Here is a 27,965-nt window from a genome sequence, read left to right on the forward strand (position 1 = left end):
AAGTACTCTGCATTGTTCATTACTCCTGTAGCTTCTCTCAGGTGTGAATCAAAACACACGTAGGTGCCAGCTACTATTCCTATGCAAGTTGTTGATCTGCATCTGCTATTCCTATGTATGTAAAATCAACCAACACCCAGAAACCCAAGTGTTTGATGGAAAACTGCATATAATGTGATGTTGTGAAGGAAATAGGGAGTCTTGTAGCAGGCTAGCCACAAGGGGTGGTTAGTCTGTCCATGTGCTCCCGTGGCACAGCATGGCCACGGGGAAGCTGCTGATGCTATTCCGTCACTCTGGACTCTGTCTTTTGATTGAATAAATGGTCAACTCTACACTTCAATTCATCTCTCTGCCTGCGTGTTCTTCATCCGATCGTCTGAGCGTCTGAGGCTTTGATGCCTGGTACTCTAGTTTAGAGAAACTCATTCAGCCTTTTTGTCTCTATTTAGTCTAGTTGTAGTTAGTGTGGTGGGAGTAAAATATACTTCACCATTTAATTGCACAAAGAATGTGATGAACTATAACATCTGTGAGTTTGACATAGTACACTGATGAAGACAGCATGTTAGCATAACGATGAAGAAGATTTTCGCCGCAGCGACTTGGTAAACTGGCGAGTTCTCCGGTATCCAAGAGGCACAGCACAGCGTAGGGAGAATAGAGAGATCAGTCTCAATTCGCAGACACAGTATACCGCAGCAAAACGTCTCTATGGGCATGTAATGTTAATTAAAGTTAAAGATGTTCTGTGGTCCGGGGGTTTTGTGAAACACACTCTTACTTCACAGTCCACAAGCAAATCAGAGCACTTGTTTGAGTCAGAAAACCCCAGACCACAGAAAATCAAAAAAAAGAAATAAGAAAATGTTAATGTCACAATCCCTTTACATTAAATTAACTAGGGATGTCACGATCAAACAACCCAATATGTTCTTTTCAAACCTAGCTTGCTCGTTTAGCAACTCTGAAAACCAAAAGATACAGGAGTAGGAGGATGAAGTCCAGGGCTGTATACTGTACACACACACACACACACACATTTCTGCTTTTTTTGCTGTCGCAATTTATGGATGAATTGCATTCACTCCAGAGCCAAATTATGCATTATTATGCAGAACTTTTTCAAGTTTAATATAACCAAATGAACCATTACTGTTTGTCTGTTAAAGAGTAAAATATGCCTTGACTTCCTAGATCCTATAGTTTGGCATTGGAACGGAGGTGCTTTGCTGAGTGCTGATCCACAGCTTTCATTCACAGAATGAAATTACCCGAATAACCATTTACCTGAATAATAATAATTTACCTGAATAACCTCTAATACAGTGGTTCTAAAAGAAAGTAGATCCCAGCCAGGGAGTCTGTGGGTTCTTTTAGGCCAGGGAATCTAAATTGACCCGTACCATGCAAGTCTGTATGATATGATATAGTACTTTATCGTCAGTAGTATTTTTTTTCTTTTCTTTTTAAGATCTTTTTTTGCTATTTTGCTATTGCTTTTTGCTTTTTTCTATTGGTTTTTGAAGGGACAGACAGTAGGCTGACAGGAAACGGGAGAGAGATGGGGGAAGACATGCAGTAAAGGCCGTGTCGGGCTCGGGAGTCGAACCCGCGTCACACTGCGACTGGATTACCAGTCGGGTGCCCAGACGGTTATGCCACCGCCTGGGCCAGTAGTACTTTATTCAGTTTATTGTCACTGAAATTTGTCTTGCGGCCCAGCAGCATTGTATGCAACACATATACACACGTTTGACATAACACAAAAACAGAAATAAAAACACAGTTACATACATAGAGACATAAGGGCACAGAGCAATGTCCACAGCTCAGTCTAGTCACTACAGTATGTAACTATGGCAGTATACAAATGGAACCAAATGAACGCCAACAGGTCCATTTGATACCATTTGCATACTGTCAGAGTTGAGGGGAGACCTTGAAATGTAAAAGTTTTAGAAACACTGCTCTAATAAACAGCAAAGTGATAACTGATGCCGTTCTAAACGTACTGTTTTCTCTCCTCAACTGACAGGCAGTAGCACCAGTGGTGGAGAGAGTACTGAAATGTTTTACGCAAGTAAAAGTATCAGCATCAAAATGTACTTAATGTACTTAGCCAAAGTTCACAATGTGTTGCATTGCGGCGCATTGTGAGCTTGTAGATCTGCTATTTTCAAATGGCCGAAATGTGTAGGGTTGAAGTAATATAAATCAAAATTATCTCTAAAGTAACTAGTAACTAAAGTTTTAAAATAGTTTAAACGTATTGGAAATTGTAAAAGTATAAGTAAAGTATAAATGCCTCAAAATTGTACTTAAGTACAGTACTTGAGTATAATTAGTTACTTTACACCTCTGAGTAGCACTACATTCAGACATGCACTTCACAAGGCCTAAAAACCAATCATTGAATACGCAAGGGATAATAAATTATAATCAAGTAATTATTGAGAAATAAACTCTGACAGGATAATTAGACCCTGACGTGAAGCGTGAAGGAGTTTATTTCTAAATAATGGCCTGCTTATTACACGGCTACTTACTAAATAACAACAAAACGATTTGATTCATTTTTAAATGATTTCATTGCTTACGGTAATGGATGCGGTCCAATAATTTATGCCAGGTGCTCCCATTGCAAGGAAGTGTTTTTAGATTATATGTATATATTCTTTAATGGGGAAAATAAAAATTAGGTTACTGCGAGACTCGCTTCAATATGTTTTCAGAAACATTTGTTTAGCTGTAAATGACATCAAGCAGCACAGATTGATATGAGCCAGGTGCTCCGAGTCTTTGATCATTATTCAAAGACTCGGTCTTTATCCCAAAATAACACACCGATGAAGTCAGTGATTGACCAATCGGAATCAAGCGTTCAATCAAACCGTGGAATGTCCCTGCCACGCTACCGGGTCCATTAGGCTGGCCGTGGTTCTGTAAGCGTGGTGACTGGGTTTGGACTGTTCTGTACCAAAACAGAGCCAAACGGTGTGGCACTGTTATTAATAGAGAGATGTACCGATACCAATATATTCCTTCCTGATATTGATTCCGATACCCTGCGTGTCGGTCGATACAGAGTGCCGATCCGAGAATGGAGTGTAATTTAGAAAATTTAGAAAAAGAAGTGGCTCTCAAAGTGGAGTCCAGGGACTTGCAGGTTTGCCTCGAGGTGGGTTCCAAATACAAGTTTGTAACTCACAACACTGAGAGTGTGCAAATGGAACCAATTCGATGCTTACGGGTGTTGTAGAATCTAATTGGACCCTCGTCTGGTTCTGGCAGACTGGTAGTGTGTGTGCAGGCTGGGTGGTGTGTGACAATCCAGTTGAATTATTCCTTTGGTACGGCGGTGGTCGACGTGCCCGGGAGAACAAATAACGGGACACAAGACAGTATCACGCCAAGGGTTCACAAAGTTTATTACACACATACAGGAAATATATAGACTAACAACACTGAGACATAACAACCGCTAGCTGCAGCAAGCTGACCTTGCTGTCTGAGATGTCTCCAGTAGCTATAAAGTATGCTTACAGTTGTTCAGGCAGTGCACAAAACATATCAAGTACATTATACACAGCCATGGGCGATCAGATCATAACAACGGGTTCATTCGGTCCATTTGTACAATCTCAGAGTTATGTTTATCCTTGAAATTAAATAGTTTTTAGAACCACAGTAGTGCAACATAAACTGAAGGGATGGGATGATATGAAAATGACATGTCACGGTTATTGCGGCAAAAATAATTGTGATTAATGATATTATTGCGATAATCTAAATATGCTTAATACTTGAAGTGACACTTTTGTTTAACCACTTGAACCCCCAACATCCCTATTCTGGGGTGAATGTTTTCCAAAAAGTAGCCGATCTACAAGCTCACAACATGTTGCAATGCAACACAGTGTGAGCTTGTAGATCTGCTATTTGTTATGTACAGTGACATAAGAGAGTACCAAATGCATTCTATACAGGTCCGTTTCATCAAGTATAGAGGGTCTAAGGGGTGCTGAATTTGCAGCTCAACAAAAGCTAATTCGTCCTACGACGGAAGACTAAATTTAATTCTCTGTGATACGATTATTGTGTTTTTCTTTCTTTATCACGATAAACGATAATAGCGTCTCATCCCTGACGGTTCTCAGAGCGGTTCCGTGGCATAGTGGAATAACAGAAACGGCTTAATCACAATAGTTTAGCAATCACTTCATAACTCAGCTGATCGCAGCGGGCCCGAGCGATGGGGATCAATTAAACATTTCTACTGACACCGCTGAGGGAGAACAAATCACACCGAGTGGAGCTTTACGTTCCAACACCCTGCAGCTGTTGGTCGGTCTGTCATTAACGCTCCACTGCGCTCCGTCCAGGACTTGATGAGCCATGCAGTTACTGCAAGGTTTTGAAGTTTGAAGTTTTCTGATCCAGGAAAATGTGAAATACCTGTAAATCTCTAGCTGCGGGGATAATGGAAATGCGCCGGTTAACGTGACCATAACCATGGGAAAACGATGAATGTGTGGCTGATAAGTCTATATTTCATAGTTGCATACCTATGCATTTTAAAGTGTCTATTAGGCTATACTGATGTTTAATCGTTTTGCTTGAGGGGATAATGATCAAGTCGTGCCCTTGTAAAAATCGAAAATCTACCTTTTAATTCGTTGCCAAGCATGCTACTATGTGGCTGATTGTAAAAACAATATCTCCGGATTGAGAGACACAGTATTACTGTTACAAGGATAAACCTTATATGGCGTAATATATTATAATTTGCCTGGCATGGCTAGACTGTTGCCCTCTATAACTTTACACCTTAAATATTGTATTTATTTTAGAAATTGTTCATCTGTCACTCAATAGGGAGTCGCAAGTAGATGATGAAATTTGTCCATGTGTGGTTCAGCCCTATGGCATCTGCTAAATTGCTAATACAAATATTTAATATTTAGTATTATTATTACATACAGTAGGGCTGGACCACGCATGGACATACGACATCATCAACTTGCAACGGAAGCGGTCCATATTGAGTGAAAGACAAACTGTTTCTAAAATGTGTTTTTCATTTTTAATTTGTGTTATATATGGCAATCATAATGTATTAAGGCATATGAGGTTTAGCCAGAGATCCTTTAAACATAAATGAGTTTTATTAGGAGGCTGCACAGCTCATAGCCACGATGCAAAATACATTTATTAAAATACAGAAACCAACGTTTCGACAGGATAGACTTCCTCATCAGGGTCACATCAATGACACGCACAATGTATTGGTAGACTAAACTATTATATTGTCTCTGTCGGGTGGAAACCTCATATGTCCAAAACTGTTGCTCTTCAAGACTCAAATAAAAACATACCTGTAGCTACAGTATCAGATCAACAAGCTCTCAACATGTCGCTTTAGGCCACGTTTGGAGCTAGTGGATCTGCTACTTGGATACTTTTGTGTGACACTGACATTAATTTACCAAAAAACACAAAGTTAGAACGTGGAGATATGAGGTTTCTGCCCGACACCAACGATATATGACCTAAGGACATAACTTTCACTTGTCATTTAAGACCATGACCCACAGGGGACAGGTGAAAGTTAGCTCCTTTTTTTAGCCTTTAGACTTTCAAATAGTTCTATTCATTTACTGTGTGTCCCAGTGATATATAGACTTATATTCACTATGCAGTGCACTACCTTTCTCCAGAATTGCTTTCCCCTGATGTTTGAAGGATATTTTAGTATTCTGTTAGTCTACTGGATTAGGGTAGGACTTCTTTGGATATATAACAGTTTGGACTTTGGAGGCGATGCATGAAATTGAAAAGGAAAGTGTTTTTTTGACCAACATGCCTTTGGCAGAGAAGGCTGACAAAAAAAGAATCTGCATTTACATAGATAACCAATTCTATCCCCAGGGTTTAAGTCTGGGGTCAAAACAAGTACAAGTTATCAAATGAGTTTTACGGGAACAAGACTATTATAATCAGCCTATCACAGATACAGTAAATACAGAAATGTACTAAAAAACATCGCATGGATGCGTATAATAATAATATAATAACAATAAACTTTATTTATAAAGCGCTTTTCAAAACAGAGTTACAAAGTGCTTTCCACAATATAAAAAGGCAATGCATCAGTTTAGAGGCACTTACTGGAGTAAAACAACAGCAATAAAACGTTACAGCAGTACACATAAGAAATAAAATCCTATCCGTATCCTCAGTGATGTATGCCAAGGTCCTCAGGGTTTAGGGTCTCGTAACATCATACCGCTCACTCGGGTGACCCAGCCGGGGTGATCAAGTCCCGACTTACGTCCCAGTAGCTACCCTCGGTCATTCAATCCCATTAGGGATTCATGACAACTACTTTTTATATGTGATGTATGCCATGCTTTTTGTTATTGCTTAATGTAAATCGCTCTGGATTAAGAGCGTCTGCTAAATGCCTAAATCGTAAATCGTAAAAACCAGGGACACACAATCTGCTGCTCCAGAACTCTGCCGGTAGTCTGGGCGGGCCATCCGGTAATGTAATTGTTTCATCCATTTTTAGCTTTTTATGTGCTTTATGGTCAGATTAAACAAAGACACATTGAATAAACTACTAAACTAAATTGCTGTCCAAATCAACACTAATTCAGACTAAAGTGGTTTGAACCAGCCCACACTGGCCAAATAGTCCTGCTAATTATGTTCTCGTTAGATGGTGATTGTATCATTAGGCCTTAGCTTGTGATTATGAATGAGGTAAACTGAAAATCTAGTTGATTCGACATATGGGGGCATAACATTTATAAACTCTATAAATATATACTGTACACAATAATAGTAATATATTTATTTTTATTTGTATCTGTGCGTCCACAAATTGGGCTGTAGTTGCTGGTTGCACATCCACCCTTAGATTATAATAAACCCCACAATTGGCAGAGGTTTTCTTTCATTTCAACTGTCAAGACCCCTTTCCAACACCAGTAGCAATTCTGTGAAACATTATGCAAATGCATCTATTTCAAGCCAACCTAGTGCATTTAAGCTGCAGTACATGAGTTTTAAATGAGCTAAACAGCTGTTATGCTGTAGCTTGCGAGCACACACACACACACACACACACACACACACACACACACACACACACACACACACACACACACACACAATTGGAATCGAACCTGGAATCTTTGTATTCCAAGACCTCCTACTGAGCCACTGCCGCCCGATATCACACTGTCATTGTGTGAGTTTTGACTAAATCCTTTTCACGAGGACGGACCTACAACTGAACATCTAGTTTAGGTCTTCTTAATCATAATTCATAATTCATATTGTTATGCGATGATGTTTTTCAAATAAACTTGAAACTTGAAACGTAATATGAGGACACAACAATATGGCCAGTTGGCCACCAAGCTTCAACTTTAGTTCTATTTATGTTTTCCATCCCATGTTTGCCCACATTGTTTGGACATTCTAGCACCCTCTGGTGGACAACTTTGTAGACAGAGTGACATACACGCAGTACTGTACACACACATCATCATTCATAATTTTTCCACTGCGGTCGAGATCGTGGATTTCACAATATCACGCCAGACTTCCCGGTCCTTCATTGCCATCCCCCAGTTCCTGCTTACTGATGCCTAAGGGGAAGGTTGCCGTATATTAGATTAGTCGATGGGTGGCTCTTCCAAGACAGATTTTGCGGCAGGTGTACACACTACACAGACGTATGGACAAGTAGACAGCTTGGCTTGGCTAATGACTAATAATGAAAGATTTATTTCTAGAAGCAGAGATGGAAAAGGAGAGTAAAGCCACATCGTCGTACAAGTCAGTTGAGAGAGCAAGCGAGGCCTGGCCTCTGAAGATGACTTTTCTTTTTCTTTCCACCACGGGGGCCTTATCGTCCCCCTAAGAGCAGGGGAAGGAGCGCTGGCTAACAAACGTCTCGACGTGGCAGAGATAAACATTGTTATCACTCAGCCCTTAAATCAGCGCTCGCTCCCGCTCCTCCACGGGGAGCAGGCACTCCTGCACTTCCTTCCAATCTTGACAGCCGATAGCGGAGACGAAGCCTCCTCTCTCTGTTTCTCTGCACCGGCGCTGTTGGTTTAAACACTTGGAGGAAAGTACGCACCAAGACGCCCCGGGGAAATCACTGATTATTAGGCAGATTAGAGGAGTTTGACAGGGATCATAAAAGAATTGCACTCTCTCGCTCTCTCTCTGTCTCTCTCTCTCTGTCTTTCTTGTTCTCTCTCTCTCTCTCACAGTGATGAATGGAGTGGATATAGGGGGGGCCTGGGGGGGGGGGGGGGGAGATGCAGCTGTTACGGTATCCAGCTAAAGTGGGTGAAAAATAAATCCAATTTTCTCTTCTCCAGTGCACTGTCTATCTTTCGCTCTTGTTATTTTGTTATTTTGTCCTCAGATGCACACGCGTGCGTGCCGTGGCATGCACACACATTCTCTCGCACACGCACAGTCGCACATGCACATGCACGCGCACACACACACACACACACACACACACACACACACACACACACACACACACACACACACACACACACACACACTCTCTCTCTCTCTCTCTCTCTCTCTCTCTCTCTCTCTCTCTCTCTCTCTCTCTCTCTCTCTCTCTCTCTCTCTCTCTCTCACTCACACACACACACACACACAATGTCTTTCCATAAAATTCACCCTCTCTCATTCATGTCACGCTCTTGTCTTTTCGCATTAACGTTGTGTTTGTACTGCGTGTGTTTCTGACTCACACAGAGGCAGCAGCAGCGCCTCCTACTGCACCAGAGGCGTGTCCGGCGGCCAAGACCACGTCGCAGAACGGCCCCGCCGAGCCCGCGCTGCCTCCCGGCCCCTGGGGAGCCGAGGAGAGGGAGACGCAGCGTGACTGGGAAGCGGAGGAGGAGCCAGAGGCGGAGACGACAACAGAGTCAGAGGAGGAGAAGGCCAGACGTCTCCTGTACTGCTCGCTGTGCAAGGTGGCTGTGAACTCTGCCTCCCAGCTGCAGGCCCACAACAGCGGTGAGACGGTACACTATATCTGCTCTATATCTGTATCTGCTCAGTTCTCAATCATACCTGCACGGTTCACACCGGTTCAACATGAACTCAACAACAACACAAATTTGAAATGCAGTTTGCTAGTTTACAAAACGATGAACGGCAACAGCAACGCTAACGAACAACTAGTTTGGTAGGCACTCACTGAGGGCTGTATTTTGCGTGTCTTGAGTACCAGGTCTTATTACTTAACTTAAGACCTGGAGGCTTGATCAATGCCATTTGGCTATTCTGAGTGGCCAAAGAGCATTGACCACGCCTCCAGGTCTTAAGTTAAGTAATAAGACCTGGTACTTAAGACACGCACAATACAGCCCTCAGCCTCTAAAGTCCCCGCCCACCACCATGGAGGTTGTGGGTTCCAATCTACCGTGGTGCATCCGGCTTTGTCGGACGTCTGTGCCAACACAAATGGCCTGTGTTCAGGGGGAGGGAAGCCGGGCGGGGAGGGTGATATTTGTCACTGCATGTACTCCTACGGGCTGGGGCGCGGCACCTGACAGCAGGGCGTGTTGGGCAGGAGGAGTAGGACGAAGGCTCTTCAATGGCAGTACAATATGCTGTACATGTAAAGATAAAGTGACTGATGCATGTGGTTACAAACGCATATCTTTCTTGGTCCATTGGACCAGTGTTTCCCAAACTATGGGTCTAGACATGTAACGATTCTCTCAAATCACGATACAATTCAAATCACGATACGATTTTTCACGATATTTTAAACACAAATGACAGTTTTTTAGTATTATTATTTCTCTTACACTAATCCAGTATTATACAACAGGTCGTTTCGAGGAAGCAATCTGATTGGTTGAAACAGCCATCTTGCCGTGCGTCAAACGAGCATGATGGAATGTCTAATCAAAACATAAATGTCAGCTGCTCTGTTCTCCCAGAGCGCAGCCCGACTGGGTTGCTAGGCTAGTGAGTTTCTTGGGACATTTGTGGTCGTAGTGCCTACATCTGGAATATCTTACTTTTAATGAAATTGAGTTTAAGGGTAACTGTTGTATAATCGCAATATTACACTCAAGGGTGTGCTTTACCTTTCATTAATGCAGGGTAAAGCACTCCCTCTCGTCTAATATTGCTTAATTATCTTCTCTTTTATTTATTTTTTACAATACTGTGTTTTCTCTTAACCTTTTTTCAATACAGTAGCAAACGACTGAAAACTTTTTTTCCTTTATTTTATCAATTTAAATTGTCACCAGTTCTAATCGATTTTTATCGATTGACGATAATAAATCGTTACATGCCTACTAGATCGGGACTCATTGTTGGATGGCGGAACTGTTTTTATGGTTCGCGATTTTATACACCTCCAAAACAAGAAGAAAACATTTTCTAAATCCAGAATTTCTACATTTCAAATAAAGCTAAAATATCAGACATACAAGCTCTCAATGTCTCGGGATGTGAAGTGTTGTGAGATTGTAGAGCGGCAATTTTTCGCTACCCTTGAAATAGGGCTTAAGAAGTGATTCATTCACAGTGTATTTTTGTACGTTTGGGTCACGGAATCGAGTCACCAGATTTCTCTCTCTTGAGCTGAAGGAGTTTGGGAAGGGTTTTGTACTCCTTGACCGTCGCCATCTCATCTCAGGCACCAAGCACAAGACCATGCTGGAGGCGCGGAGCGGCGACGGAGCCATCAAGTCCTTCCCCAGGGGGTCGGGGGTCAAGGCCAAGTTGGCGGCCGCCCCGCCGGAGGTGTCCACCGGCCTGCAGAACAAGACGTTCCACTGTGAGATCTGCGACGTGCACGTCAACTCTGAGACGCAGCTGAAGCAGGTAAAGCACATCTGCGACGCGCACGTCAACTCTGAGACGCAGCTGAAGCAGGTAAACCACATCTGCTCTGAGACTCTGAGACTGCGCACGGTGGCGTAGTCGGTAGTGCTGTCGCCTCACAGCTAGAAGGTCCTGGGTTCGATTCCCTGCTGGGGACGTTGGGGGGCGTGTTCTCTCCTCCGCGTCATCAGTGCCCATACCCTGGGTGGGGTTGGCGAAAGGCCCTTTCTGTCTGGAGTTAGCATGTTCTCCCATTGTTCCCTAGGCTAGGTATACCTCACAAAAAACCAGCAGTAATCCTGGTCTCTATACTGCCTCCCCCTGGCCAGCCAGGGCGCCTGATGGAGGGGAAAGGAACTGGTTGGAATGACGTGTTCCTTCCACACGCTATGTCCAACCCGGGAAACCTCAGGTCAGCACATTTGGGCAAGTGGCTATGGCCGAATTTAGGCCAAGGAGTGTTTTTTTTTTCGTGCTCATATATTTTGGCCACCCAAACACTGAAAGACTAGGATTAAGCGTTGAGCACGCAGCACTGAAAGTTGGAAATTGCACGACAATGGATTCACATTCCTAAGTGAACTCTTCCAAGAAAGCGCACGCAATAGCACGCTCTACAGATTAGCTGTCAAGTGTGTCAAGTGTACAATTCTGTTGAGTTCTGAATTCCAATTCTGACACAATAAAATAAAGACTTAGATTAGATATCAGCCATCAGCCAGATATTTGTTGGCTTGGGACCCAAATTTCTCATTCCATCTCTGTAAAAGAATGGAAAATAACTCATGTAGTCATGTAGCTTTCACTAAGGTTAAATTTAGTACCAAGGTAACTTTTGAAAGGTAAGAATTGCAGAGTAGCCTCCAGATATGCTTTTACAGTACATCACACTCACGATCCGTTTAAGTTTGCTTTGAACCACCTCCCCCCCCCCCCCCCCGAAGTCAATCTTAAGTCGAAATGAAAGAAAATCACTGGAGAATGATTGGTATTCATTACGGAAATTCCTATAGTCTTCAAAAGAGACACGTTTTACTCGAGTAGTTTTCAAGACAAGCAATCTGGCTTACACATAAGAGAGATAAGAGCGTTCGCATTCCTTATAATTACACACAGCTGGAGACAGGTGTTCTTTGGAGAGGTTTATCGTCGCATAGCAAACATATCCCGAGTATATCGTCTCTGTTGGGTTGGAAACCTCATCTGTCCAAAACTCCCCACTTCAAGTGGATCTGCTGCTTTGGATGTTTTGTGTGATCAAGTGGGGCGTTAATTCACGGGGAAACAAAAACACGAAAAGTTCCAATTATGGCGTTAGGAGGTTAATTCTGCCCGACAGCAACGCTATAAGCAGGTAGAGCAGGCGAACTTAAAAAGAGATCAAGGCACACACTGTTCAGTAGAAACAAAATGTTCTGTAGAAAAAGCCTCCATCAGCGTCAGAACAAGACGTTGAGATCTGTTTGGTTCTGCAACGTGCAGGTCCACTGCATGGCGGGCCGTGGCTTTGATCCGAAACGCAGCTGTGGCATTGTTTTACTTTGTCTCGCCATTATTTAATAATAAATGTTATAAGTGTTCTAAAACTAAATCGATTGAACTGTGGGCCATGAACTCTTTTTTTAAGTTTGTCTGCTTTATTTGGGGGGCTTTTCTGTCATTATTTGAATGGTACAGTTGAGGAGTGACAGGAAGTAGGGAGAGGGAGACGGTGAGTGACACGCAGAAAATGTCGTTGTGCTCAAGAACCAAACTTTCATCTTTCTGTCAGGCTAGCCTGATTTTACGTTTCACCCAGAAAATATGTTTTAATGGCCACGGCTAGAATATGTTAAAAAAAACAAAGAAACAACCTCTTTGAACCTGGCACTCCTATTTTTGGCATGTCATCATTGGTAAAGATTTCAAAAACATATCAAAAATCTAAACTAATTTCAAAATTATATTCAAAACATTTTCCCCAAAATACCACATCTACAAGCTCTCAACGTGTCATATCGCAACATGTTGTGAGTTTTTTTTTTAATACTGGTCTTAAGTGGTTATAATTCCTGTAATATGCAATGTTTTTCTACTAAATGTGAATGTGAATCTGTTCTTGTACTCTTTCCACCCCCACTGAGTAATCACAGCGTGCCTTGACCTTGTTTGCATGTGGAAATGTCTCATTTCCCACTGATGGGTCACAACGACCTGGCTGAGAAACACTGTCTACACGTCCCATCGTGTCCCAAAGTGTCTCCATTACCTGTCTGTTATTCTGGCTCTGTTCCACAGCAAGAGCTAAAAGGACCGTACCGTAACACCGTAACGTGTTTCACAGCTTCTGTGTGTAACACTATATCTTTAAAAATATATATTGAAAATGTATAATGAGAAAGTGGTATGCTGCATCATTCACATGGAATCAGGCAAGTGTTAGACAGCAAACGGCAAAACCTGCTGGACGGCACGGAACGGTAAATAGATTTAATATTTTAACAATATTTTTGGGGGCGGCTGTGGCTCAGGAGGTAGAGCAGGTCGTCCATTGATCCGTGGGTCGGCGGTTCGAATCCCAGCTCCCCCTGTCTACATGTCGAAGTGTCCTCCTTGGGCAAGACACTGAACCCTGCATTGCCTCCAGTGGTCGCCACCATGGTGTGTGAATGTGGGAAGTGAGGACGCTGGCGTTGACTGTTCGCTGCTTCACCTCCCAATGTATGAATGAATGGACCATTGCTTTGAGTAAGCACGTAGTGCATAGAAAAATCAATGGAGAAACGCGGCAAAGAATCTGAAAAACGAGCTGTCCCATGTGAATGCAGCATTAACCTTTCATAAAGATCGCCTCATGGGCGGGCGGGTTGGCGGGCCACGCCCCCATCTCTATGACTCAGACATAACCATATATAGAGTCTATATGACTCAGACATAACCATATATAGAGTCCCTATGACTCAGACATAACCATACATCTCAGAGTTACAGTCACGTACCCTTCCTTCGGTTCCTTCTCTATAATTTAGCTGGGGGTCCCTCTGGAACCCCTTCAAGGGGTCCCCGGTGGAGTGGACCCAACTCTGAGAACCACTGATTTAACACAGAACAAGAAAGATTATAAATCCGGCCTGGGCCTTGGCTCAGCGGTCCAGGCACCTTGGCCGGTAGCCCAAGCCTGACAGTGTGCCGCGGGTTCGACTCCCGATCCCGTCGGCCTTTACTGCATGTCTTCCCCCCCATCTCTCTCCCCATTTCCTGTCCCTCCATAAAAATATAAAATAAAGGCGAAAGCCAAAAGAAAAGAAAGCTCATAAATCCAATCGTGACAAAGCCTGGGTTCGACAAGGCATTCATTCTGCTGATGTCTCCGTGTCGTGACGTATAACAAAACAAGCTCCGCTGTGGTGTTCTGTAATCAGGACTGTGTATCGTACTTACTTCACTGCTGTTAACTTTCGCCAGGTGTTCATGCATATTCAGTGTTTCACCGCCGATCTCTGTGTGTTGCTATCCGTAAAGCCATCTGCCATCCAAAACACACTTGGAAATGGAAAGCCACCTCTTCTTCTTATGAATATTCCAGCGTTCACATGGCGACGCCACGAGCAGCAGTAGCGTTGTGTCACTGCCAGGTATCCCTGTAATTCCTTCATGCGCTCATTGGCACTTTTCTAAGCAAACACAGCTGAACACTCAACACAGCTTACGATACTCTGTGTATTGTGTATCAATCTATCTGTCTGACTACAGACCTGTGATCACCAATACTCTTGGGGTCAAACACCATCTCCTGTGTCTTCTTAACGTTAAGAATAAGGTGGTTGTCATCACACCATTTTACAAATTTTCTGTACCTCTAAAAAGTAGTCAGATAAATCCCTATCCTTATCCAGAAGGGCTAAGATATCAGTATATCATCCGAGGCAGTATCATCCGAGAATGTAATGATGTAATTGTTCGGGTTGCCACTTCTACACTCATTTGTATACAGAGTAAAAAAGGACAGGTGAGCTAACGCAGCCCTGAGGTGCTCCAGGACTCAGGGTTCTGCGCTCTGACATAGTGCCATTCACACTGACCCTTTGTGTACGTTTACCGTAGTTAAAAATGAATAGTATTATTAAGAGATGTGGCTGTATTGTATTGTCTCTCTCTCTCTCTCTCTCTCTCTCTCTCTCTCTCTCTCTCTCTCTCTCTCTCTCTCTCTCTCTCTCTCTCTCTCTCTGGTAGCCTGTCTGTCTAATTATAATTTAGTTATTTAGCAGACCCTCTATTCCAGAGCAACTCACAACTTTAAGTGCAGTAACGTACATGAATTAATAGTGACAAATGAATGGCAAGTATCAAACCTAGCATCTGTCTAAACAACATTCTATCTTAAGAATGACATTCTTAACATTTTGTGGTCAAGAAAAACTAATGTAATATCTCCCCCCCCCCCCCCTCCCCCCAGCACATCAGCAGCAGGAGACACAAGGACAGAGCGGCGGGCAAACCAGCCAAGCCCAAGTTCAGCCCGTACGCCACGCCCCCTCAGCGCCTCCAGAGCCTGCAGGCGGTGAGTGCCGTGCCGTGGTTGGATTTCCTGCTCTCTCACATTTATATACAGTACACACTAGTACACACACACACGCACATGCACACACACACATGGAGCAATCCTGAGCTGTCCTCTGGGCATCCTATATCTTAGCCTGGCATCGTCAAAACAGGAAGGCCCAGGAAATTATCCTCTACTTCCACCTTCGCTTGCAGGGGGTTCTTGTGAGGGAGACGCAAGGCGAAACATGGGCTGTGATGAGTCGTAAAAAGGCCCACCGTCGCCATTTAATGACTTTATTTATATTGGCGCCGGGCACCAAAACAGTCTATTGGCTGGTGCACGACACCGCCGTGCAGCCAAGTATATACATTTCTCAATGAATCAAACTCAAGCACATTTACCGGTAATAACAAAATACATCAGGTGTGACTCAACGATTCAATACCCTGCCCGCCGGTGCCCAGGCTGGGCCACCCGCTACGGCTGCTTCTCTCTCCCATCTGGAAGCTAATTGCACCCACATGGCACCCCGGGTCGCTGAACAACACGAGTTAGACAAGGACACCAGGTGGATTCAATTAACTTCCCAGTATGGTAGAACCAGAACCCTTAGGCTTCACTCACACGGTCACAACAGATCAGGGCTGGACTGGGACAAAAATTCGGCCCGGGCATTTTAACGTGAATTTGGCCCAGACCGGCCCACCACAACCAGCACGCAGATAGCAGAAACTCTACCGCCCGCTCCGTCACGGCACACACAAACAAACAAACAAGCCCTAATACCACCACTTTTACAGAACAACATAGGCCTAAATGATACAAACCAACAGACAACTACACAACCCTTTGTAGAGGGTTTATTCGTCACTCACTGATACAGGTACAGTGAAATGATCATGATGGCACTGGCAGAATGGCAGCACGCCCGGACCTTTCCTGGTGGCCTGCCGCCTATTGGCCTGACTGCCTGTCAAAAAAAACGGTCGTGGCCCACCAGGAAAATGCCCGATATGCCCTGTGGCCAGTCCAGCCCTGCAACAGATTGATGTATATCTGATGCATGAGACTTGTTTACTGATGCAAGCTCGCAATTAATTTCCAATGGGAGTCACATGGTTTGACACAACATTTTTGTTGTATGAGGGGGAGGGGGGCAGTCGAAACACAGCCGAAAGCCGTACAACAAAAACGTTGTGTCAAACCATGTGACTTCCATTGGAAATGCATTGGGGCGGCCTTGACACTTACCCTTTGTTTACATCTAGCATCCAACAATGTTGTATGCTAGATGTGAGGCCTAATACTACTACGGCACAGTGTTTATAGTTTGGGGCATCCTTCCCGTGGCAATCTGCGCAGCAAACTCTGAGAGTAAATGGATCCATAAGGGTCCATTTTTAACACTCACTCAGAGTTCAGTCGACACGCAGGGTTTTGCGACAGAGAATGCCTCGGCCTACACTAGCTCTGCTTCATATTATTGACCTATTGACCCTAAGACCAATGGCAGACCTTTCAGGTCCTCTGACGCTTCATATTATTGACCTACTGCCCCCTGAGACCAATGGGAGACCTTTCAGGTCCTCTGCCGCTCTGAAGGTCTTCATATTATTGACCTACTGCCCCCTAAGACCAATGGGAGACCTTTCAGGTCTTCATATTATTATTGACCTACTGCCCCCTAAGAGCAATGGGAGACCTTTCAGGTCTTCATATTATTGACCTACTTCCCCCTAAGACCAATGGGAGACCTTTCAGGTCCTCTGACATTCGGAAGGTCTTCTAGAAATACCCGCAACCAAGCTCAAAACAAAGGGTGACCGACCGTGCCTTTGCAGTGGTGCAAGGTGGAACGCCATACCTTTTGGCTTTAAAAAATGCTGAGTCAATTGACAGTTTTAAGAGCGGGTTAAAACATATTTGTTTTGTAAACATCTTTCCCATGTTGTTTCCTTATACACTATTATGTTATTTTATTTTAACTTGATTTGTGTCCAAAAATTGTACGGCACTTTGTAACATTGTTTCGAAAGGTGCCTTATGAAATAAAATGTACTCAAACTGGTTGGCTGGATCAGCAGATGGTCACTAAAGGCCTGTGTGCGATAATGACATCTTCATTTTCAACACCATACAATTTACAATGTAGGCATTTACATAGGAGACTTTTGTCCAGCTGTTGTCCAGAGAGACTTCGGTAAACAACATACATCAAATGCAGAGACAGTGTAGTGCCTCAGGAAACGTAACTAGGATCGCAGCCTCGTGGGTAGCCAGGAACCTACAGTATGGCATCGTTCTAAAACAGTGGTTCCCAAAGTGGGCTCCGGGGACCCCCAGGGGTCCTGGAGGGAGTTCCGGGGGGCCCCCCCAGCTAAATGATAGTTTGGAAACAAATGGACCCTTATGTGTCTGTAACTCTGAGAGAGTGTACAAATGGATTTGGTTTCATTTGTACACTCTCGCGAGTTAAATTAACATTGATTTTACAATATAAATTGGGGGTCCCAGAGATAGAAATGCCATTAAATGGGGATCCGTAGACTAATGCATGTCAAACTGGGGGTCCTTGAAATTAAACGGGTTGAGAATCACTGCTAGAGCTGTAAAAATCTTCTCTTATGTGGGTCCCTGGCATATCTTTTCAAATAGGGGTCCGCTAGCTAATTAGTGTCAATTTGGGGGTCCTTGACATGAAAAAGTTTGGGAACCACTGGTCTACAATATGCTGTCAAAATAATAATCTATAGGTAAACAAATGAACCTATAGCATCTGTTTTAAATAACATACCTAAAGTGAATTTTATTGTATTGCATCATTGTGGTCAAGAACAACAAGCCTAATTAACAAAAACATGAGAACTTAATATCCAAGGTCTGACTGCATACTTGCATTGTCATCATATCTTAGTTCGAGTTTCCCCACAATATGAATGAACGCGCCTTCTTTCATTTTCATTCTTAAGATGTGAAAGGAAAGATTTCGTTTTATTTATTTATGTATTTTATTTAGCAATAAGTCTTGGGCAATACAATAAAATAAATACTACTCAGATGTTTTGAACACTACATTTGTTACGAGCTGTTCGGTGCAAAAGTCCCCCAGAAAAAAAGGGAGTTCTCAGAATAGAGAAATCTACACATTTCTCAGTCAGTTTCCCCAAAAATACATAAATGTCCATGACAGTTCACATACAGAATAACAGATTCACTCATAATCCCAACAGCACGATGAACTGGGCATGCCCAGGTTACTTATTCACAAAGAAAACAAGGAAATTGCATTTGATCAACAATTCAATTCAATGAATGGATAAACATGACTGTTGTCAAGGAGGATCTGCCTGGCAAACAGCAATCTAGTCTTGTTGAGATTTCCTGAACCGTGTAGGGAGGGAGTTGGCAGAGAATATGACAGTTGCTGCTGGCAGGCCTCACCATTAAATAAACAAATCACACTCCCATCAGACCAACCAGCGCAGCTAAAGTGACGTGACAGGCTGAACTGGCATCGCACGCAACCTCTAAAACAGTGGATATCTCATACCTTTTCATGCCAAGGACCCCCAAATTGATATATAATTGATATATATAAGCCAGCAGATCACTTGAAAAGTTGGGGGACCCACATATAAAGAGATGATTTTTATGGCTCTATAGCAGTGTTTCTCAAACTGCTTCATTTCAAGGATTTGCATTTCAAATCTCTGGGACCCCAGTCTACACTGTAAAATACTCTGTGCTCATTTAACTCTGAGAGTGTATTTAAATGGCACCAAATGGAACCGTAAGGGTCCACTTGGTTCCATTCGTACACTCTCAGAGTTACATAAGGGCCCATTTGGTTCCTAAGCCGTGTGTCCCAGGCCAGAACCCCACTTTGAGAGCCAGTGCCTCCTCCTCCTCCTCCTCCTCCTCCTCCTCCTCCTCCTCCTCCTCCTCTTCTTCTTCTTCTTCTTCTTCTTCTTCTTCTTCTTCTTCTTCTTCTTCTTCTTCTTCTTCTTCTTCTTCTTCTTCTTCTTCTTCTTCTTCTTCTTCTTCCTTTCTTCTTTCTTCTTTCTTCTTTCTTTCTTCTGTTGTTGTTGTTGTTATTACTATTATTAAAAGTTTAGGAACCACTACTCTAGTCTAAACTAAAGCCCCATGAGAGCTTTTTGGCCGGATGAGGAGCTGTACACATCATGGCAGACATGGACTAAACCTGTACGCATAACACGGCCGCTTGTGGGTGGTGAGATAGAAGTCTTGGCAGAGGAGACCTTGGAGTTTGTTTTTTAGGCCCCAAAGGAACCAAAACAGAAAACAGAGGCGGTCAGCGTTTCTCAGAAAGGGCTGCTTATTAACGCGGAGGCCGGCAGCCAGCAGCACATGCTTGTATTCAGACAACTCCCTCCCTGCGCTGTCAGGAAGTCCCTGAGGGACTGTCCTTCTCGGGCAGCCTTCCACAGCCTCGCTACGTGGAAGTCTGGATGTTGTTCAAGTTCTTCTTAATACACACAGCAGCAGAACCAGGGTCCACTGCAAGGAGACGCCAAGAAAGTACACCCTGGCGTGTATTTGAGTTTAGTATGTGAGTCTAATGTTACAATTATGTTTAGAGCCAGACTTCCTACATTTTGATTTGATCAAATCAAATGTTTGAATAAAATGTCATTTTAGTTTTAGTCATATTTAAGTAATCTGAAATGTTTTACTTTTAGTCTAGTTGATTGTACAGTTGATTGTGTCGTCAAAATATATATTGGCAGGCCTTGATGGCGTCGTGTTTAGTTAGACATAGTCTAACACCAGCAGCACGGTTCGTTTTAACCCGCCACGCATGTCAGGAGCCACAGGTGATTTTTATCCTGCATCACGGGTTTGTCTGACTAATGACTGTTGGTATATCTAACCTCCCTAACAAATACATTTTTGTGTGTGCGTGTGTGTGTGTGTGTGTGTGTGTGTGTGTGTGTGTGTGTGTGTGTGTGTGTGTGTGTGTGTGTGTGTGTGTGTTTTTGTGCGCGTGTGTGTGTGTGTGTGTGTGCGTGCGTGTCTGTGTGTGTTTTCGCGCGTGCGTGCGTGTGTGTCTGTGTGTGTGCGTGCGCCGCCCATCAGGTTGGTCTGGCACTGAGGAAGGAGCAGGAACTCCTGACCAAGCAGCCTCTGGCGTCCTGTCTGCTGCAGCGCCACCTGTCTGTCGCCGCCGCCATGTCGTCCCTGACGTCCGCCTTCCACCTGCGGCCCGCCTCCAACGCTGGCCCCGCCCTGTTTCACCCCCAGCCCCTCCCCCAGGCCCTGCTGCACCACGCCCCCGCCAGCACGCCCGTCTGCTCGGCGCACCACGCGCCCGTTCTGTTCTCGCCGTACTGACCCCTACGGGCCCTACGGGCCCTACGAACCGTCCAATCAGAGGAGAGGACAGTGCAGTGTCACTCCGAGGCCGTACCGTGGTGACGAGTCGTGCAACATCTTTTTATTTTTTATTGTATTTCATCCCACGATTTCTGTAACACATTTTTCCTGCCGGTGCCAATTGCCTAAACTCTGCCAACCTGAGGAGAGCCCCGAACTGAGCTCATGCATCCTTCAATGCGTGAAGAGTGAGCAGGCCGCTACTTATCACCTGACAGGGTGATACGTTTCCCCGGTAGGACGGAACGAGTGGAAGGAACACGTTATTTCAACCAGTTCCTTTCCCCTCCAGCAGGCACCCCGACTGGCCAGGGGGAGGCATTTTAGAGACCAGGATTACTGCATGTTTTTTTGTGAGGGTACCTACCCCTATAGGGGACACGGGGAGAACAGGTGTCATGAGTCGTGTGACGTCAACAAGGACGACGTGAATTATGATTCCAAACCTATCGATGTGTACCGTGACTTGAATGGCGTTGAGTCGGCAGAAGCAGGCGTCGACGTTACTTGCCGCGGCCGCTCACTAGGCTAGAACTTCCGGGAGTTCAAGTCTACATTCCCGGGAGCTTGGGTCCGCTTCCGACAGCGTGCCACCTGCCTTTTGTTAATGTTTTTGTGTCAGACGGGATGACTTGTCCCGTCTGTCAACACTTTGACTTGTCAGAAAGGATGGCGTGGATCACTGGCACTGCACAGCAAGACCCTGAATGTCAATTTAACGCTCAATAAACTAGAGTTCTCAAATTCTGCCAGAGCCCGACCCTACCTTGGGTTCCATGGGCGTAAAAAATAAATCATTTTCTTTCCTTCCTTGCAGTAATTTGTTTTGTTAAACTTAGTCCTGATTATCTCTAATATATTCAAACATTTTCAAGTCGGGGAATACAAATTTTATCCAGTCAGGAGAGGGAACATGCAGAGGGAATGCAGAAATAAGCAGACACAATCAGAATCTGCAAGTCAGCCGCTGCCCAAAACTTACGAGTATAGGAGCTTGCTCTGTCCCTTAATGGTATTTTGGTCCAGCATCACCTGCTATCTATTATGCCGACACCGATATTTGCACCTAGAGGTGTGGTCATGGGCGTGTTGGCATGCTTTCCCCTAAATTGCTATTTTGGTCACACAGATTTGGGAAGGCGCATAGTGGAGTTTAAAAGCACCCGTAAAGCCGTAATTCCAAATTAGTTTGGTATAGCGACGCACACTGCGCACCTGCAATGGAGATGTCCGCGGAGTCAGGCTGCGTTATCTCTCCTTATTCTCCTACGAATCTCTTTGTAATTTTCCTATAATCAGCAGAAGTGAGTGCCTGCCACTTTCTTGTGTCCATTGTGTCTACGTATATAATTGTCTAGTCAAAGAAGTTATTTGGCTTGTGCCAGCACTGCCAGGCATTGTGCGGTGTGCCATTTGCTCGTTCAGTTTCATCACCCCATAGCGCAACAAATTGGGTTTAATCCGACTAAATTTACTTTCCATTTCGCTTGATACCGTTTGTAGAGACGGCCTACATGCACGATATATACCAAATGAAAGCCCGAATTTCGTAGTTTACATAATACTTTGAAATTAAAAAGATTAGCGAGATCTGAGCGAGTTGTGACTCAATGAAAATATGTTCTTGGCTCTGCGAGGTGGGGAAAAAGAAAAACAACACCGGGGGTGTGGATTGCAGCACAAGTGAGACTTCAAGGCAGCAACACAATACTCTTCCATGGGCTATAGACCGTAAGGCTATGAAGCAATATAGCACTGGGCATAACAGGCAACGGATAAGGGATCTAAAAATGTCTTCTACATCCTGACAGTTTTCTGAAAAAGCTACGTTTCTATGTCAGTCGTTCTTCGATTTTTCATAAATAGCAGACCTACAAGCTCATAGAGCTTGTAGATCTGCTATTTTTCAATAGCTAAATCATAACATATGTGGCACGGTGATTGGTTTCATTATTGTAACGCCCAAACCACACCTATGCATAATGTAACAGGTAACGGAGGTGCTTTAGGGATTTAGGGATTAGACAGGTAACCAAAATACCAACTTTAGTGGGGGAACACCCCTTCCCCAATGCAATGCAATAGTGTATTTAGACTGCTCGAACGAAAATAGAGCCCTTAAAGTGATAAATGAGTACTCTCTCCTGATTGGCTGAAATATGCAACGCACCTGAAAAGAGCACCTAAAGAGCTGGAGACTGTGGAGAGACAGGGAGACTCTATTTCTGAACACACACTCAATCAGAATACAGTGCTTTAACCTTTGAACCTGTTTGTAGTTTTTATTTTTATTTTTAAGATTTGTTTTTGGCTTTTTGCCTTTATTGATAGTGACAAGTGAAGATAGACAGGAAAGAGGGAGAGAGAGAAGGGGAGAGACGTGCAGCAAAGGTCGTCATGAGCAGGACTCGAACACGCGACGCGCTGTCAGGCCAAAGCCTATATGTGGCATGCACCTGGACCACTAGGCCAGCAGGCGCCCCGACCTGTTTGTACTTTTAACCAAAAGATATCACTTACCCTACCATAATTTAAACTAGGGATGTCCCAATACACTTTTTTCATATCCGATTCCGATCCCGATACCACAATTTCTGTGTTAGCCGATACCAGAGAATAATATTTATAATAATACAAAAAGAGTCCACCGACCGGGAATAGTGTTTATAGCTATCTAGCTATATATCTCGTGTTGTGTTTATAGCAGACTCCTCATTCAAATGTGCACTTGCAGTTTGGGCAACTCCAAAGCAAACTCCACATGCCCCAACATTTTATTTACCTGCTATAGTGTCCATCTCTTACCCCTGTGTCGGATGTGTGGTTAGACTGGCATATTTGCCGATACCGATATGAACCGATATGACCAAATAAGGGCCGATACATTTCCGATACCGATACAGTGTCGGGACATCTTTTAAACCCTCTATAATCTTAAATTGCAACTGTACTGTACATGTTTTTTTTCCGTCTACACCAAATTTCTTTGCCACAACACGCGTTTTGAGCTTGTAGATCTGCTATTTTCATTATTCGCTGTAAGACCTAAGTATAAAAAGATTTAATGCTCAGGATTTAGCAGTGTATGTGGAAGGCAGGAAACGTGCACGTGGTGTGTGTGTGTGTGCGCGTGCGTGCTCACGTGTGCACGCACGTGAGATTGTACATCAGCGCATGCTTGATCAAGATGTTTATATAAAAATAAACAAACTGTGGATGCATTGCTCGCACCGATTACAAAAAAAAAGAAACATAATTATATTCCATCTGTCAAGGACTCAAGGTAGACCTCCAGGACTAGACAGATATGTTGTTTGAAGGCCAACAATAAATAACTCCGTAAACAAACAGGAATATTCCCGCTTGACTCTTTGAACAGCTGCACAAATGTCCTTTTTATTCAAAAAAAGTGGTGATGCAAATTTTTCTGCCAAACGGTGTCTTTGTTGAATAAATTGCATAAACGGGAGCAATGTAATAATGTTGGCTTTGGTCTGTCTGTCTTTGGTTCTAGAACTGGTTCCGTTCTTTATTGTTTACGATAATTTATTATATCACATCTGCATCTTCCAACCTGAATAGTGACACGGCCTCTTTGATTCCCACTACAGGGCAAGAAGAAGTATTTTTTGGTTCCAGTTCCGAACCAACTTTTAGGGATCTGTACCAATTAATTTGGTGCCAAATTAAATAAGGTACGTACTTTCCGCCACTGCATACGTCATAGACATGTCATAGAGAGAGCCACGTCTAGCCTGCAGGGCTGTTGCTGGACCCGCTCTGGTTTCCTTTACTTTTTTTGCTTGTTGTTTTTGCTCATGCAGCACAAGTTCATCCAGATTGAGTTAGGAGGAACACAGACAGATGGACCTGCGACAGGAGGAGTCAAGCCATAACTCACTGTGTACTCTCACTCCTATCTAAAAAACCATTTAACCCCTCCTCCGTACACACACACACACACACACACACTCACTGAAACATCACGTATACAATAATCCCTCCTTGGTACCCGTTCAGGTATTTTCCTGAGAGGGAAAATGAAATAAGAGTTTATGTCAAAAAAAAATACATATCCTGTATTTGGCCTCAGATGAAGCCTTTTCTCCCAATTATTTATTACTTAGAGTACAGATAATCCTTCGTCCCCCCTCCATGCCGCCTGCCGGCTTTAGCTCTCAGAGATAAATCAGTGCAGGAGGAATGTTCTTCTGCGCAACTTTATTGTCTGTCAGTCTGATGAGCTTCACGTTAACCTGGGGCTGTGTGCGTGAAGCTGATGAGCTTCACGTTAACCTGGGGCTGTGTGCGTGAAGCTGATGAGCTTCACGTTAACCTGGGGCTGTGTGCGTGAAGCTGATGAGCTTCACGTTAACCCGGGGCTGTGTGCGTGAAGCTGATGAGCTTCACGTTAACCCGGGGCTGTGTGCGTGAAGCTGATGAGCTTCACGTTAACCTGGGGCTGTGTGCGTGAAGCTGATGAGCTTCACGTTAACCTGGGGCTGTGTGCGTGAAGCTGATAAGCTTCACGTTAACCTGGGGCTGTGTGCGTGAAGCTGATGAGCTTCACGTTAACCTGGGGCTGTGTGCGTGAAGCTGATGAGCTTCACGTTAACCCGGGGCTGTGTGCGTGAAGCTGATGAGCTTCACGTTAACCCGGGGCTGTGTGCGTGAAGCTGATGAGCTTCACATTAACCCAGGGCTGTGTGCGTGAAGCTCATGTTAGCGGAGCGGAGCTCCTGTTTCGGAGGAAATTGATTTTTTTTTACTGTCGAAGGCTCAGAGGTAACTTGTTCAGCACTCCTGTACTGATTGTCTAAACTGCAGCAGCCTAGCTACTGTGCCACTGAACTAAGGAGGACTGTTAGTCCATAGGGATTTAATACTTTCTACCTTGAAGCTTGTTTCCCATCTATTTATTTAAGTAGTTGCAGTTGTGCCCTGCTACACACACAGCGCAGTGAAAATAGTTTGAGGGTATAGATAATGTGTACTCATGGCACAGGTGCCAAACCACTACGCTGCTGTGGTTATGAGATACCGGCGCATGATCTCTGTGAGCAAACAGGTTGCCTCTATGCAGAGCTGCTGGCTTTTGGTGCAAGTCCAAGTAAAGACGAGTCTAAAAGTAACCCGAAAACCAAGTCTTCCAAGCCTAAAACTTAAAGTCCAATTCATGTCTAAGACGAGTCTCAACTCCTGCAGCTCTACCCATCCCCGTTATGGGACAATCAATGCCAGTTTGGCATTGCCCAGCAAACATCGCCACGGTTACTCCAAAACAAACACTACATAAAGACAAACACTACAGAAAGGGCAGAATTGTGTGCGAAGCAGTAAAGCCTAAAGTAAACTATAGTCCTGTGATGGCGATAAATTTCCAAGTTTTTGCTTCAAGTCAAGTTGAGTCTTAAAACTGTCAAGTCTCAAGCAAGTTGAGCCTTAACTGCAGTCTTAAGTCAAGTCTCGATTATTGATTGGCGCGGTTTTAAGTCTGACTCGACTTGAGTCAAGGTCCACAGCTCTGCCCCTGTGCTCTTGGGTTAATTCCCTTGTCAGTCTGTCTCTGGTTCAGGAATAAAACATGGTAAACACAACCTCCCTTTCAGGGTTGACTTTATTGTGAGCTGCCAACACTGGGCTTAACAGGAGCTTATTGTTGTAACCCTTTGTGTGCCCAAGCATACTGTTGTGGGCCTTTTGTGTCCACAGCGGCCAGCGCATTGTGTCAAATTCAGTCAGCGGTCGTGCAAGTTCACCCTCCTTCTAGCAGCGCCTAAAAAAAAAACTTGTTTTTCTTCCTTTGCTGTTTCACATCAGCCAAATGACGCCGAAGCTCCTGACGCTGACTGGATTCCTGCGATATTAAAACTGGCAATATTCATTCCCGTTTCCCTCCGCGCCGTCGTCCAAAGCAAATGTTTCTATTGGCCAATCCAGACAACTGTCATCCAATCAGTCACTGTATCTTCGTCGTCTGAAAATCATGGCGGCAACGTCACATGCTCTCATTAATTGCCTGGTGATTGTGAACATCTGTGTGTGTGGGAGTCGAACAGCGTCGCACTTAATATTCCACAGGCTGTCAGAAGGCAGAGGCCGTTTGGTTCCCTATAGCTAATCTTTCCCTTTCAGTTTTTGTCATATTTATGCTGTTATCTCTCTCTCTCTCTCCAGTACATTCAAAGGGTATCATCTGCACTCTCTCACTCTCTCTCTCCCTAACCTGTCTCTCCTTGCACATACAATAGAAATGCATAGCACGCTCATGTCCTCTCCTGCACACACACACACACACACAAACACACACACGCACACACGCACACACACACACACCCTCACACACACACACACACACACACACACACACACACACACACACCAAATGTGTCAGAAAAACAAAAGACACCCAGAGGGCTCTTGGTTCCTCCTTCCTACCTGGGGAGCACAGCTACGGCGCAGAGCTGTGCGGGAGGTTGCCTTGCATGAATGATTAAAACAGAAAGCCTGTGAGTCTAAAGATAAGGATGAAAAACATAAACATTCTATGTGCTCAGCTCGAGCACGGGATGAAGTGAAACTTCAACCTGTTTGCCACTCCCGCCATACTTGCAAATGGAAAAGTGTGTAAGGCCAATAAATTGAATCATATTATGTAATGCTATAACTTTGCAATGACTTCGCTTATTGCGACTGTCTCCTTTTTGCGAGGCCTGAGATTTATACGCACGATAAGGCCCGGTTGATTGCTTAGGAAAAGCACGCTCTATCTGTATCTCTCTCTGCTTCTCAGTCCCACAGGAAGCAGGCTATCCCTCCCGTCGACCCACAGGAAGCCAGCGCTCGGCGATGATCTATGCGGAGACATCGTCATTCTGCACCATTACATCCACCTCATCCAGAAACCTGGATTTACCGTACCGTATTATATATACATCACACTGGACCAAGGAATAAACACCTCCATCTCATTCAGTGTTAAGGCAGCCTATATACTGCTGCCTACATCTGAACTGAAGTGGGTGACAGCAGCAGTGTTGGGCAAGTTACTTTGAAAGCGTAGCTTGTAAAGCTACAAGTAGCTCACCATGGCAGTAGCTTGATCAAGCTACATAGCTACCCCTGGAGAGATGTAGCTTGTAAA

The 27,965-nt window shown here is 44.1% G+C and overlaps 2 protein-coding genes across 3 annotated transcripts in view; one reads left to right on the plus strand and one right to left on the minus strand.

The window, feature by feature from the left end:
- The window catches only part of LOC310873613 (zinc finger protein 385D-like), a 61,363-nt gene extending 39,515 nt beyond the window's left edge, over positions 1-21,848 (plus strand). The window contains exons 5-8 of one of the 2 annotated variants that reach the window (XM_083786134.1): positions 8,805-9,066; positions 10,712-10,899; positions 15,335-15,439; positions 20,525-21,848. In XM_083786134.1, the coding sequence (XP_083642260.1) occupies positions 8,805-9,066; positions 10,712-10,899; positions 15,335-15,439; positions 20,525-20,779 (810 nt within the window). In that variant the 3' untranslated portion in view covers positions 20,780-21,848. Of the gene's footprint in view, positions 1-8,802; positions 9,067-10,711; positions 10,900-15,334; positions 15,440-20,524 lie in introns of both variants that reach the window. The other variant, XM_083786135.1, reaches the window with a different exon arrangement.
- The window catches only part of kat2b (K(lysine) acetyltransferase 2B), a 175,812-nt gene that overhangs the window by 99,389 nt on the left and 48,458 nt on the right, over positions 1-27,965 (minus strand). The gene's annotated exons all lie outside the window — the stretch shown is intronic.

The sequence above is a fragment of the Protomyctophum parallelum genome (genome assembly GCF_964188405.1).
Source record: "Protomyctophum parallelum genome assembly, chromosome: 1".
Taxonomy (NCBI): domain Eukaryota; kingdom Metazoa; phylum Chordata; class Actinopteri; order Myctophiformes; family Myctophidae; genus Protomyctophum; species Protomyctophum parallelum.